Below are 14,418 nucleotides of genomic sequence, written 5' to 3'. Positions count from 1 at the left end.
GGAGGGGCGGGGTTACACACACACACGGACAGCGTGCACACGAACAGGAGGGAGAGAGAGAGAGAGAGAGAGAGAGAGAGAACTCAGCGCTTTACAAGCAGACATTACACGCTGGAAAGATGAGGAAAATGAGTGAGAGGAAACAGTAAAGTTTGGACACGAGAAGTGCAGACTCACTTAACTTAGGGAGACGAAGTGTTCAGTCTACCCACATCTTATACATGTCACTGTGTATTGTAGCAACATCTGTCCCCTCAAAGAGAATCTTTTCCAAAACAGGGCAGATCATAACAGAAAGGAGAAACAGGATCAACCCATCAAAGATGAGCTCCTTGTTTTTTCTGCATGCCAATCTTCACTAAATACTTACAAATCCTGTCACCTGGATGCTGCTTTTTCTTTTGCACATTTTCATTTATATTGTGGCGCCGGCGAGCAGGAAGGATAGCGTCAGGGCCGCGAGTGAGCTGCCTTTGGCAGTTCATTCAGTGGTTTAGGGACAGACACCCATTCATACACACATACATTCATACAACAGACAAACATATAAGCTACTTACCCAACCCTCACCGCAGCCACCCCACTCCCAACAACGGGATACACGGCTACGGTGAGCTTAGACACCACTGCCGCAAGGCTTTCTGGGTAAAGCCTGTGCCGACGCTACACTGCCCCCTCCCTAATGGTCAACCGTCCCGGTGACCCACTCACCAGCGTCCACTGGGTGGCTCCATGTCTGGACCGCACCCCATTACACTGCCGAGCCGCTCTTCCACCCACTGCTGGACCGGGCACCCTGCCCCTACAGCCACCTGAGCTAGCACACTCAGACAGACCGGGCATATTGGCCCACCGAATTACCAGAGCCACCCAAATGCCACAATCCCACTTCTGACACCAATGTGGCGCCGGCGAGCAGGAAGGATAGCGTCAGGGCCGCGAGTGAGCTGCCTTTGGCAGTTCATTCAGTGGTTTTGGGACAGACACCCATTCATACACACATACATTCATACAACAGACAAACATATAAGCTACTTACCCAACCCTCACCGCAGCCACCCCACTCCCAACAACGGGATACACGGCTACGGTGAGCTTAGACACCACTGCCGCAAGGCTTTCTGGGTAAAGCCTGTGCCGACGCTACAATATTTTGTTGAGTGATGCTTTGTTGATGTTGTGTTGTTCCACTGTAGATGCAAATTTACAAATAATCAGACACAATCAGACCTTTTGGTCTAATTAGATGGGTCTTTGTTTTTGTATTTTATAATTTATTGTTGTAGCACTTTGTTGCACGTTGAGTATATAAATAAAGCCATTTAAATAATAAACATTTGATACAATGTTTTTTTTTTACATTAGTAATTTATTTTACATGTAATGTGTTAATAAATTAGTTAAAGCAACAAAAAAAATATGTTTAAAGGCTCAGCTCAATGAGCTTGTTTGATTACTTTGATTTTCAATTTAAGATGGCGATAAGTAACTTAAATTTGGTAAACCCGTTAGGTTACAGTAAAGTACTCTGTTTTTGGTAATTACCTTTAATTGCAGGGGACTGAAGTTTTTTTTTTGTTTAAAAAATGAACAAGAAAATGTGCATTGTTTTGCACTGATTACACTTTTTAAAAAATCGTGAGAAAATCGAATCGTGAGCTCAGCATCGTGAATCGAATCGAATCGAATCGTGAGCAGAGTGTATCGTTACACCCCTAGGAGATGATGGTGGCTAAATCATGATTTTATCTCATTATATGCCCATAGCAACTAGGGAGTCAATGGTGTTTTTGCAGCATGGCATGGTGCATTGTCTTGCTTAAAAAATGATATATTTCAGAAAGCACAATTCTTCTTTTTATACCATGGCAGAAAATGCTCAGTTAGGAACTTCACATATCAGTCAAATGTCATTTTAACACCTTGAGGGACCCTAAAGGGATTTATTCCATTCCTTCCATTTAACTTTGCAATATTCCGGCCCAAATCATCACTCCACCACTTCCTTGCTGACGTTGCAGTCTTGTAGGGTGGTTGTTCACCAGCCATCCAGAGCTCCATCCATCAGGACCATCCAGTGTAGCACAGCATTCACTGGTAAATGAAACTGTTGAACTAACGAAACTAATGAAAATTAGTTTTCATGTATTTCTGAGCCCACTGCAAACGCTTCTCTTTGTGAGCTTTGGTTAGGGGTGGCCAAACTACAGGTTTATTCACAACTGCCAGCCTGTGGAGGATCCTTCATCAAAAGGTTCGTGACACTCCGGAGACAACAGCTTCAAATACATGTTTGCTGCTGCCCTTTTAATGAGATTAATTTGTCTTACAGAAACTTTCCTTAATAATTCTTTTGTATTTACATGTGCTGTGAATCACTCGCATATCTTTTCACAGTTCGTGGCTCTCTCTTCAATTTTCGTTAAAAATATAAATTGTTTTCATGCCTTTTGCAAGACATTGAACTATTTCACACTTTTCATATTCCCCCATATTGCATGAGAACTGTGACTTGCTCAATAATGTGGAACAGTCTCTTTAAGTAACTTTACCAAGATCACCTGGCAATCTAATTAACAAACCTGTTTGAAATTAATAACAGACATCTCAAAAGATATGAGAAATAAAACAAGCAAAAACTTCATTTTAAAAACTAAAACCTAAATGCTCCTTTTATCGAATTTCTATTAATATTCACTTGCATAATAATTTGTAAGTGTATAACAATATATACTTTACGTAAATACATACCTTTTTTATTTAGATTTATAATAAGAAATAAAAAACTGATTATTTGTATACATTAGATGTGGATGTATGCACTACAAGCATCTAAAATAACAAAAACAAAAGAGGTTTAATATCTCTCAGTAAAATGAATAATAACTTGTGAATTTGACAATGACAAACAATAGCAAATAGCAAATTTGAGATTTGATCCCAGATCTCAGCATTGGTGGGCCAGTGTAACAGACTGCTGCATCACTCATGCTGATTATGATTTGTAATAAAAACAAAAGCAAAACAGGATACTTTTACTGGCAGTCTCTGACTTTTGGTCCACATTGTGTAGAAATCTATTTAACCTCGATCATTGTTGTTGCATTTCGATTTTGAGCAGAGAAGTATTGTAAATGTTTGATACTGATAAAATTGGAACATAGAACTAACCTTTTACCCTATCAGTATTTGTTCCAGTTATATTGTACACAATTTAACTTTCCTACATTTGTTTATACACGGGGTATCTGGTCAAAGCTGAGACTTTGCCCAGCACAGGCTTTGTCTGCACAGCTGCAGCTAGATTACACCTGAGCTACTTTTTTTGTACCTATACCAAAACGTCATTTAATCATTTAGTGTTAACCTAGTATAAATATACAATGGTAATCACATTACATAAATAATTGATAAGAAAAAGCAGCAAAAAATCAGAACAAATAATTAAACAAGAGAACAAAAAAAGTGGTAATGTAAACATAAAGAAGAAGATTCATGTTGCATCAGAGAGGTGTGTGTGTGTGTGTGTTACCTCTGTGTTGACCGGATTCTGGCTCTGCCCGATCCCAGGCCCATCCCCCTCCTGCCCCCTCATGTCCAGAGAATCCATGCTGGAGGCAACAGAGTTGACGCTGGAGCGGGACGAGCAGCCAATTGATCGTGCCTCATGGTCACTTGCCCTGCCGACTGATCCAGTGCGGCGGAGTTGAGAATTGCTCGAGGTAGAGGAGGGCGAGGAAGACTCTAAGGTCTGTCGGGCTGCCTCATCCATGCTTCGTGAGGCCTGCTCCAACTGTGCCGTGATCTCATCCAGCGAAAAGTTGGAGGCGATTGGTCGGCCCTGGCCACTACTCACTCGAACAGTTCCGTGTGGTGAGGCATGGCTGCTACTGCAGGAACTTCCTCCGCTGCTGCCTCCAGGCTGACGGGCACTGGCTGAACGCACAGGAGCGGGGCGCTGGCGGGACTTTTGCTCTGTATGGCGACCAGAGGAAGAAGAGGAAAAGGAAGAGGATGAAGAGGAGGAGGATGAAGGCTTGCTGATAGTGCTGAGCTCATGTTCAATAGAGCACAGGTCGGCCATGAGCGCGTCCAGGTCCACTGGCTCACCCTGGTTTATGGCTTCTGTAGTGGAGACAGAGAAGAAAAGTTAAGAGTTACAGTTATGATGGATGAAAGCCATTATTTAATTTTTGTCTGAAACTGTGTGTTTTTGTCTGAAAATGATTGTGTGTGTCTCGCAAACATTTCTGACTGGTCTGACTAATTATATCTGACATGAGACCAGTGTGTGTGTACTGATAAATTATAATGTTCATTAGGCAACAGCTACAGTGGTGTGAAAAAGTGTTTGCCCCCTTCCTGATTTTCTGTTTTTTTGCATGTTTGTCACACTTAAGTGTTTCGGAACATCAAACCAATTTAAATAGTAGTCAAAGACAACACAAGTAAACACAAAATGCAATTTGTAAATGAAGGTGTTTATTATTAAGGGAGAAAAAAAATCCAAACCTACATGGCCCTGTGTGAAAAAGTGATTGCCCCCTAAACCTAATAACTGGTTGGGCCACCCTTAGCAGCAACAACTGCAACCAACCGTTTGCGATAACTTGCAATGAGTCTTTTACAGCGTTCTGGAGGAATTTTGGCCCACTCATCTTTGCAGAATTGTTGTAATTCAGTTACATTAGAGGGTTTTCGAGCAGGAACGGCCTTTTTAAGGTCATACCACAGCATCTCAATAGGATTCAGGTCAGGACTTTGACTAGGCCACTCCAAAGTCTTCATTTTGTTTTTCTTCAGCCATTCAGAGGTGGACTTGCTGGTGTGTTTTGGATCATTGTCCTGCTGCAGAACCCAAGTTCGTTTCAGCTTGAGGTCACGAACAGATGGTCGGACATTCTCCTTCAGGATCTTTTGGTAGACAGCAGAATTCATAGTTCCATTTATCACAGCAAGTCTTCCAGGTCCTGACGCAGCAAAACAGCCCCAGACCATCACACTACCACCACCATATTTTACTGTTGGTATAATGTTCTTTTTCTGAAATGCAGTGTTACTTTTACGCCAGATGTAATGGGACACACACCTTCCAAAGAGTTCAACTTTTGTCTCATCGGTCCACAGAATGTTTTCCCAAAAGTCTTGGGGATCATCAAGATGTGTTTTGGAAAAATTGAGACGAGCTTTAATGTTCTTTTTGCTCAGCAGTGGTTTTCTTCTTGGAACTCTGCCATGCAGGCCATTTTTGCCCAGTCTCTTTCTGATGGTGGAGGCATGAACTCTGACCTTAACTGAGGCAAGTGAGGCCTGCAGTTCTTTGGATGTTGTTGTGGGGTCTTTTGTGACCTCTTGGATGAGTCGTCGCTGCGCTCTTGCGGTAATTTTGGGTGGCCGGCCACTCCTGGGAAGGTTCACCACTGTTCCATGTCTTCGCCATTTGTGGATAATGGCTCTCACTGTGGTTCGCTGGATTCCCAAAGCTTTGGAAATGGTTTTATAACCCTTTCCAGACTGATAGATCTCAATTACTTTCTTTCTCAATTGTTCCTGAATTTCTTTGGATCTCGGCATGATGTGTAGTTTTTAAGGATCTTTTGGTGGACTTCACTTTGTCAGGCAGGTCCTATTTAAGTGATGTCTTGATTGAGAACAGGTGTGGCAATAATCAGGCCTGGGTGTGGCTAGAGACAATGTACTCAGGTGTGATAAACCACAGTTACAGTATGTTTTAACAAGGGGGGCAATCACTTTTTCACACAGGGCCATGAAGGTTTGGATTTTTTTTTCTCCCTTAATAATAAACACCTTCATTTAAAAATTGCATTTTGTGTTTACTTGTGTTGTCTTTGACTAATATTTAAATTGGTTTGATGTTCCGAAACACTTAAGTGTGACAAACATGCAAAAAAACAGGAAATGGGCAAACACTTTTTCACACCACTGTATTTATGCATATGTCCTGACCGTTGATGTTGTACATGGAGAATCTGTAGGAGAAGTTGGCCAGGTTGGTTTCTTCTCTGAGAGGAGCTTTCTTTAAATTTCCTGAACGTCCATCATCCAAACTCTAGAAACAACACAAAGAGAAAATAACAAGTATTAGGGAAAACCAACGTAGAAATGAAAATAGTATTAAATGGGTACACTGTATTATACCTGTGTGAGTTTGTCCAGCTCTCCCAGCCAGGCCCCGAACATCTTGTCCAGGTCCTGATCCTCCTTATCACTGTCCTCTTCTGCAGCATGGTCCAACTCATCATCCGATACCTGCTCCATCTGAAACACAACAATTAAACATACAGCTCAGTGGTCTTGTTTGAATTTGAATTTTTCGAATCTGACAGGTCTCCGGCTTGTGTTTTGTCACCACTGCAATGACAAGACCTGAAACTCTTCTACCATGCTGTCTTATTTCTAACACATTATCATATATGTTATTCAGAGGTGGAAAGAGTACTAAAATATTGTACTCAAGTAAAAGTACTATTACTTTAATGAATTTTTACTGAAGTACGAGTAAAATTACTAGTCTAAAAATCTACTCAAGTAAAAAGTAACTCATTTAAAATGTACTCAGAGTAAACGTTACTTAGTTACTTTTTTAACAGCAGGGGGGTGTCTCTCCTGTGTAATGCAAACAGGACAAGTGGATATATCTCACAATAGTTGTTTTTAATTAAAATATAATAGAAAAAAAACATGTTGATACAACATTTAAAACATTTAGGGATGTGTAATGTGTCATTTTAGTACAGACCATCCCATAAAACTTTATCAAACTGTATAACCACTGAAGTTGGCATTAATTGTGGATTCTATAGACCTTCTTTTCATCACTAACAAATACAAAACAACAATCATACTGCAAATCCATAACTCAACACAAGTCAAGGTTACAGGTGTTGTGACTTTCACTAAATGACCCAAAGAAAACCTTCAAGATGTAAGACAAAACTTTGCCATACTTTGACATCAGAATATGTTGTCAAATAACGAAACATCAAACTCCAAACATGTTAAACTTTTAAAAATCACCCTTCCCTACTCTATACCTAGATTACAGCTCCTTTATTTTAGCGACAGTTTATTTTCCATCGCAGAATTCACTGCAGCAGTTTCCCAGACACGATTTTTTAGAGCTTTTTTTTTACTCAGTAACAAATGTTATTTAAAATGTAGCGAATTACAATTCTTAATACAAAACATACTTAAGTAAAAGTAAAATTACTGGTTGTAAAATTTACTTTAAAAAGTACAAGTACACAAAAAAACTACTCAATTACAGTAACGTAAGTAAATGTAATTCGTTACTTTCCACCTCTGATGTTATTGTGGTCAACGTATCAACCATATCTGTGGTCACTCTGATCATCAAACCACTGGTACAATCTTTATGCTAAAGTACAGCGCTCAAAAAAATAAACAAACATTTAATCACCAGAGAAAAACACCAAATCAGTTAAACTTCAGGTATCCATCTGTTCAGTTAGGAAGCATAATGTATTGTGAATCAATTTCATCTGCATTATGGCAAATTAAAATGACAACAGGTGCACTGGAGAGGCCACTTTTTTAGAATGTGTTACAGGCCTGAAATGGAGAAATTATGTATATTGATAAATGTAATGAAGCTAATCAGACAAAACATAAAAAAATCTTGGATTCATACTGTCTGCAATCGGCGGCACGGTGGCTAAGTGGGTAGCACTGTCGCCTCACAGCAAGGTCCTGGATTCGATCCCCAGGTGGAGCTGACCGAGTCCTTTCTGTGTGGAGTTTGCATGTTCTCCCCGTGTCTCCGGGTGCTCCGGTTTCCTCCCACAGTCCAAAGACATGCAAGTGAGGTGAATTGGAGATAAAAAATTGTCCATGACTGTGTTCAATATAAACTTGTGAACTGGTGAATCTTGTGTAATGAGTAACTACCGTTCCTGTCATGAATGTAACCAAAGTGTAAAACATGACGTTAAAATCCTAATAAACAAACAAAAACAAACTGTCTGCAATCAAATAAAAGTCTAAGTAAATGTAAGAAACACTGCATTTTGTTTTGCATTTCCCATACTGTCCCAACTTTTTGTAGTTTATTAGAACTGCAGTCTGCATTTAGCCATCGAAAAAAAAATTGCTGGCACAGTGAGCTAGTAAGCTAGCACACTACCTCTAAAGTTTTGAAAGATTTGCTGCTCAGATATCGTTTGCTCTCAGATAATAAGCCAGCTGTCTCAACATGCAGAACACATGATGACTGATGAGTTACTCACTACTCCCTATGAAATTCTAAGTTACCTTTGAACTAAATAACTTCCTATGGTTTGGAATCTCATTGACAATGGCCAAATTTCCTGTGCAGTCCACTTCACAGGGCACTACTGGGGTGATTAGAATACACCTTGTGATGTGTTTATTATCTTGATGGAATCATCCCCTCTGCATCTCTTCTAATTACCTATTATGCATAACACAGGTCTACTTAACTCCATAAAAGAGTAAACTGGGCATGCTACATATGCACTGGTTAAGGGAAATGCCTTATGGCACATGCATCAGTCACTGCTCTATCAATGCCAGCTGGATGGATGAAGTTTGGTTGGCATGGCAACATGCACAAGACTGGCAGAATTACCATGGCAACAGCTCTATCATGTTGGGTTATCATGTTCCCTATTACCCATCCGTTTTGTTTTGGATTTTGTCCTCATGTAATTAAAAGGAAATTACCTTGATTATTATTGGGGTTCATTGTGAGTCTTGTTTAGAAACGTGGTTAGAGAAATTACAATAAACGGAACTGTGATGCGATTAACCGCAACAGGCATGGTCTGGGTGTAAAGTAATGGTAGATCGCCCTCTACTGTCCAATAACAGGAATAAAATTTTACACTATATGGCAAAAAGTATGCTGACACCAGCCTTAGTAGTAGGTTCTTGTGTTTTAGTCACACATTGATAACAGGTGTAAATAATCAATTATGTAAAATAAATCATGTGCTTACAACATTGTGCCAACAGTTTGGGAATACTCATTCCAGCATGGCTGTGGTCCTGTGCATAAAGCAAGGTTGATGCGAACGTTGTTAAAGCACTAAAGGTTCTTAAAGCCACAACTTCTTATTAATTTATTATAGCTATTTGCATTACTGCAATCAACAAAAAATACTTAAATCACAACAGCTCAGCCAACTCTCCACAATCAAACTGTTTATAACCATTGTTTAATACCATTGTTGTGCCTGATTATGCAGTCATGCCCTCTTTGGAACACTTTCAGTTTACTTCTTGAAATTACAATTATAAAATGATGAGTAGTGTGTACGGGATTTTTAAACATCAAGACTATTAAAATAGCTCTGTTATGTGCCGAACACCATCAATTACCAGTGTGCTGAGCTTAAGATTAACATTCTTTAAGAGGCAAGCCAGACTCCATAATGCTCTGTGATGTGTGTCTCTCCCTCTCTCTGTAGCATGTACATGTTTGTAGAGCGTCAATTATTCTGTTCCCTCACAACACAAACCTCCTTCTCAGATTAGCAGGAGGCAGGACCGCCTTTCTGTGTCATCCAGAGTGTTTTTTGCACTAACATGGGGATAGGGGGTTCTTTATTGTCCTGAGGAGACTACTAGGGCATCAGTATAAATTTTTGGGCTTTCTCCCACGCCCAAGCAGGCTTGCTACTGGACCATAACTTTGAAACCTTACTTTTCTTAATGGTATCTCTAGGAAAGTTTCTTATGAAATGATCTCCTCTCTTAGCTCCTTAGTTTCACCAAGGCTGAAACACACCTCGCCAACACTTGAATCTTTTGGTGGTGTTTATATAACATAACAGCTGAAGTCAATAAAGGGTGGTCATTGAGGTCACAATGCTGTAACCCAACTTTAGATCATTCAGACTATCAGTGGGTTTTATGATTAAAATAGAATAGAATGCTTTTATTTGTCATATATACATATACAGGTGTACAGTACAACACAATTATTTCCTCTTATATCCCATATAATTTTTGTCCAACAGTAACAGCATGGCAGAGTCGTGATTCGAAGTCTCAACCTTTTGATTGATAGCTCTACCCACTAGGCTACCACTATCCCAGAATTAGCAATATTATGTAGCATTTGAATACATGCTAGTATTAACAAATTCATTTTTGATTCATTTTTGAACCTATTACACTGAAGCCCTGTGATGGATTGTCACCCTGTGCATTGCACCCAATGTTTCCTAGTAAAACCAGACCTGCCATGACTATGACTAGGATAAAGCGACAATGAAATGAAATATTATGGTCAGAAAAATAATAAATATTGTCCTTAAATTATTTAGCCCTTCAAGTATGTGTGTTTGCTCAAAGACAGGAAATGACAAGAATGTGCTAAATTCTTTATTTACCCCCATGAGTCACTGATCGGGTTTCCCCCACCCTTCAGCTGTCTCCTTTTACTGTCTATCATTACACACACACACACAGGCACTATGTTTGACAGGAAAAGAGAAAATAAATGAGAGGAGCACGCTAGCTCTTCTTGCCATTTATAAACACACCAAGTCATTATGACTTTATTACAGATTCCTAAAACACACACAGCTTTTTTTAATGGAATTAGGTGTCTTCACCACCTGCTACTGAAACTTAACTGAATTACTTCCAGAGCCCAGATGGACAGAAAGTGTTTGTAGTTAAACAGCAGTAACGTACAGTATTGTAGCGTCGCTCTAGGGGCCCGGCATAGGCTTTACCCAGAAAGCCTTGCGGCAGTGGTGTCTAAGCTCACCGTAGCCGTGTATCCCGTTGTTGGGAGTGGGGTGGCTGCGGTGAGGGTTGGGTAAGTAGCTTAAATGTTTGTCTGTTGTATGAATGTATGTGTGTATGAATGGGTGTCTGTCCCTAAACCACTGAATGAACTGCCAGGGGCAGCTCACTCGCAGCCCCGACGCTCTCCTTCCTACTCGCCGGCGCCACAGTATGTTCAAGCTTTACAAACAATCCTGATACTTACTGGTAGTCTTTTATACCTTGCTGCCCTCTGCTGTGATATGTATGCTTCGTTATATTGATCTCGCATCACTTTCCCAGGTACACAGTTCAGAACTGTGTGAGTGGGCATACATACCAAGTTTGACTCTAACCTTTGGGGTCAGTGGATTGTGGTAAAAGTGACCGCTCCCACCAGACCAAATTAGCTACAAGAATAAGAGAATTTGCACACACACATTTGACTTCAGCAGTTGTGTGCTCTCGCTGAGCACTAAGATGTTTGACTGTGGGTATGGTAGCAATAAATTGTAGAAAGTTCTTGATTTCTGAATATTGTAGAAAACAAGTGGTGCCCAGCATAGCAAAGCCACAACAAAGTGCTATGCTATTTATTGCTAAATTGGTCTAAACACTCAACTGATTGGAGAAAGGGTGACATTTAAAAATGTCTCAAGAAATGGAAAGCAAACAGTGCTATAGTGTGAACTGACCTTTTGGTTATACACCTCTGAATTGCTTTACAAATGACCCAACTGACCTTTTCATAATACAGTACAGCATAAGTAAATGGCTAATTGTGATGGCTAAATGGCTTCTTACAAATGGGTGCTTTGTAAGAAGGGAGTTAAGGTTTGAGCGTGGGGAAAAGAGAGAGGTATTTTTAGTAGTACACCACCACCCATATATTGTATTTGTCTGGTGTGAACTTCCGGAGGGTGAATGGTCTCTGTGCTTGTAAGGCCAACCAAGAAAAAAAACTTACAGAGACTCTGAAAACTGCATGAAAACATAATAAAGCCTTCTGGGAATTTTTACAGTAAGATCTTTCTGAGGTAACACCAATTAAAAGTATGCTGACCAAAAATCAGGGGTCAAAAACCAGGGGGTTCAGGTGTCAGTCCAAGTAAAGAAGTTGAAGGTGTGATGGAGGTATATTAACAAATGAATGAAGTTGAGCAGACAAAACATGAAATATCTTGGGTTAAAACTGTCTGAAATCAAATAAAAGTAAATGTAGGGAACACTGCATTTTTATTTTATTTGCATTTTCCATACTGTCCCAACTTTTTTCTGATTTGGGGTTATAACTTACAGTTGTAACAGAATACAATCCAAAGCAACAGAGGGTTAATGGTTGTATTCAGGGGCCCAACACTAGCAATTTAGCAGTGCTGGGGCTTGAACCAGCAACCTTCTGATTATTAGTCCAGTATACTACTGAGCTGTCACTGCCCATAAAAAAATAAGGTACCAATGCAGCCGCCAGTAAAGTAGAAGTACCTGTGTGCCAGCCACTCCTAGTAAAGTGTCAGCTCCAGTGAAGGAGGATCACTGTGCCAGTAAGTCTTAGTAAAGGAAAACCACAGTGCCTGTTAGTCCCAGAAAAAGGCGAACCACAGTGTCTGTCAATCCCAGTAAAAAGGACCTTTGTGCCTTTTAGAGACGGAGAACAATGGTTCCTGTTACATCCAGTAAAACAAACTGTGCCTGACAAGTAAAGAAGAACATCTGTATTTGTCAGTCCCAGTGAAGAGGGTGGTTCAGAAAAAAAATTATTGAGATTGAAATGTCATTTCCAGAAAAGCTAGGACACTTCCTTAGAATGCAATTCCACATGAATGTCAGGACCCAGGGTTTCTCAGCAGAACATTGTCAAGAGATAACTCTACCTACTCTGGCTTGCCACATAGTGCATCCTTGTGTCATATCATACCCAGGTAAGCCATGCACATGGCCATTCACATTATGTAAAAGAGAGCGAGACTCATCATACCAGGCCACCTACTTCTATTACTCCATGATCTGTTTCTTTCTCAAATTCCCATTGTAAGTGCTTTTGGTGGTGGACTGAGGTCAGCATGGGTACTCTGACTCGTTTGCAGATACAAAGCCTCATATGCCCACGTACTGTGTGTACTCATACCTTTATCATAGCTTGCATTAACATTTTCAATAATCTGTGCTTCAGTAGCTCTTCGGCGAGATTGGACCAGAATGACTTGCATTTGCTTCCCAATCAGTAAGCTTTGGGCACCCATGCTCCTGGGTTTATGCTTGATTTATCAATTGTATGTACTAAACAGTGCATGCTGGGAACATCCTATGAGCCCTGCTATTATGAGATGTTCTTACCCAATCTTCTATTTTTATTCCAGCAAATAAGCTCTCTTATTGTGTTTGTGGACACAGCAGTGATATATACTAGTCATTTAAATTATTAGCCACTCTGTTGGTCCCTTATTCTTTGTCTCAGCATGTCACATCTTTGTCATTCTTCTTCATTTAGTGTCTCTGAGTCTATATCAGTCCACATTTCCAAACTCCGTTCCCTAACAACACTCATGTAGCTCTGAAATATGTCTCAGACCTCATGTCTCACATCAGTTTGCTTCCTTCCCCACACGTCAATGATAAACAGACTTATTTACATTTACATTTTCAGCATTTAGCAGACGCTTTTATCCAAAGCGACTTACACAATGAGTGGAACACAATGAGCAATTGAGGGTTAAGGGCCTTGCTCAAGGACCCAACAGTGGCAACTTGGTGGTGGCGGGGCTTGAACCGGCAACCTTCTGTCCAGTACCTTAACCACAGCTATCACTGGCCCCTAATGTACTAATGTACTAATGGCCAACTTATGTACAATATTATTCATTATTTATTTGGGACTTGCTGTGTTGGTTAAACTAGTCAAACACAAGAAATTGAAGCTGGCAAAATAAGTATACGAAAAGATCTTTTACAAATAATTTTCTGGGACTTCAGTGAAAGCTGAAACCAGCATTCTAAATCTCTAATCAGGTGTAACCATGATCATGGATGAGGGACAGTTTTTGTTCCATTTTGTTTAATAAAAAAACTGATACTTTATTTGAAATTTTATTTCATTGTTTTCATTTGAATGCAATGAAATATCTATTAATTTACAACCCCAAATTAGAAAAAGTTGGGACGGCATGGAAAAAGCAATAAAAAAAAAAAAAAACATTTACATAAACTTTGACTTTGATTTGATTACAGACAGGATGAAGATATTTCATGTTTGATCTGCTCAACTTCATTTCATTAATTAATAAACATCCATTTCTGCATTTCAGGCCTGCAACACATTCCAAAAAAAGTTGGGACGGTAAAGCATTTACCACTTTGTAATGTTGCTATTCCTTTTCACCACACTTAAAAGACGTTTTGGCACCGAGGAGACCAAGCGATTTAGTATTTCAGCTTATATTTTGTCCCATTCTTCCTGCAAACACATCTTAAGATACAGTACAGGGTCGTTGTTGTCGCATTTTTCCTTTCAAAATTGTCTATTGGGGACAGGTCAGGACTGCAGGCAGGCCAGTCCAGTACCCGTACTCTCTTCTTCCGCACCCATGCCTTTGTAATGTGTGCAGCATGTGGTTTTGCATTGTCTTGTTGAAAAATGCA

The 14,418-nt window shown here is 40.0% G+C and overlaps 1 protein-coding gene across 4 annotated transcripts in view; it reads right to left on the bottom strand.

The window, feature by feature from the left end:
* Positions 1 to 14,418, bottom strand: part of raph1b (Ras association (RalGDS/AF-6) and pleckstrin homology domains 1b) — a 119,445-nt gene that overhangs the window by 59,210 nt on the left and 45,817 nt on the right. For all 4 annotated transcript variants that reach the window (XM_063009297.1, XM_063009300.1, XM_063009299.1 and 1 more), the window contains 3 exons: positions 6,160 to 6,279; positions 5,968 to 6,070; positions 3,533 to 4,125 (listed from right to left, as the gene is read on the bottom strand). In XM_063009297.1, the coding sequence (XP_062865367.1) occupies positions 3,533 to 4,125; positions 5,968 to 6,070; positions 6,160 to 6,279 (816 nt within the window). The remainder of the gene's footprint in view (positions 1 to 3,532; positions 4,126 to 5,967; positions 6,071 to 6,159; positions 6,280 to 14,418) is intronic.

The sequence above is a fragment of the Trichomycterus rosablanca genome, chromosome 15, assembly GCF_030014385.1.
Source record: "Trichomycterus rosablanca isolate fTriRos1 chromosome 15, fTriRos1.hap1, whole genome shotgun sequence".
NCBI lineage: Eukaryota > Metazoa > Chordata > Actinopteri > Siluriformes > Trichomycteridae > Trichomycterus > Trichomycterus rosablanca.
This window is presented reverse-complemented; position numbering and strand designations above follow the sequence as displayed.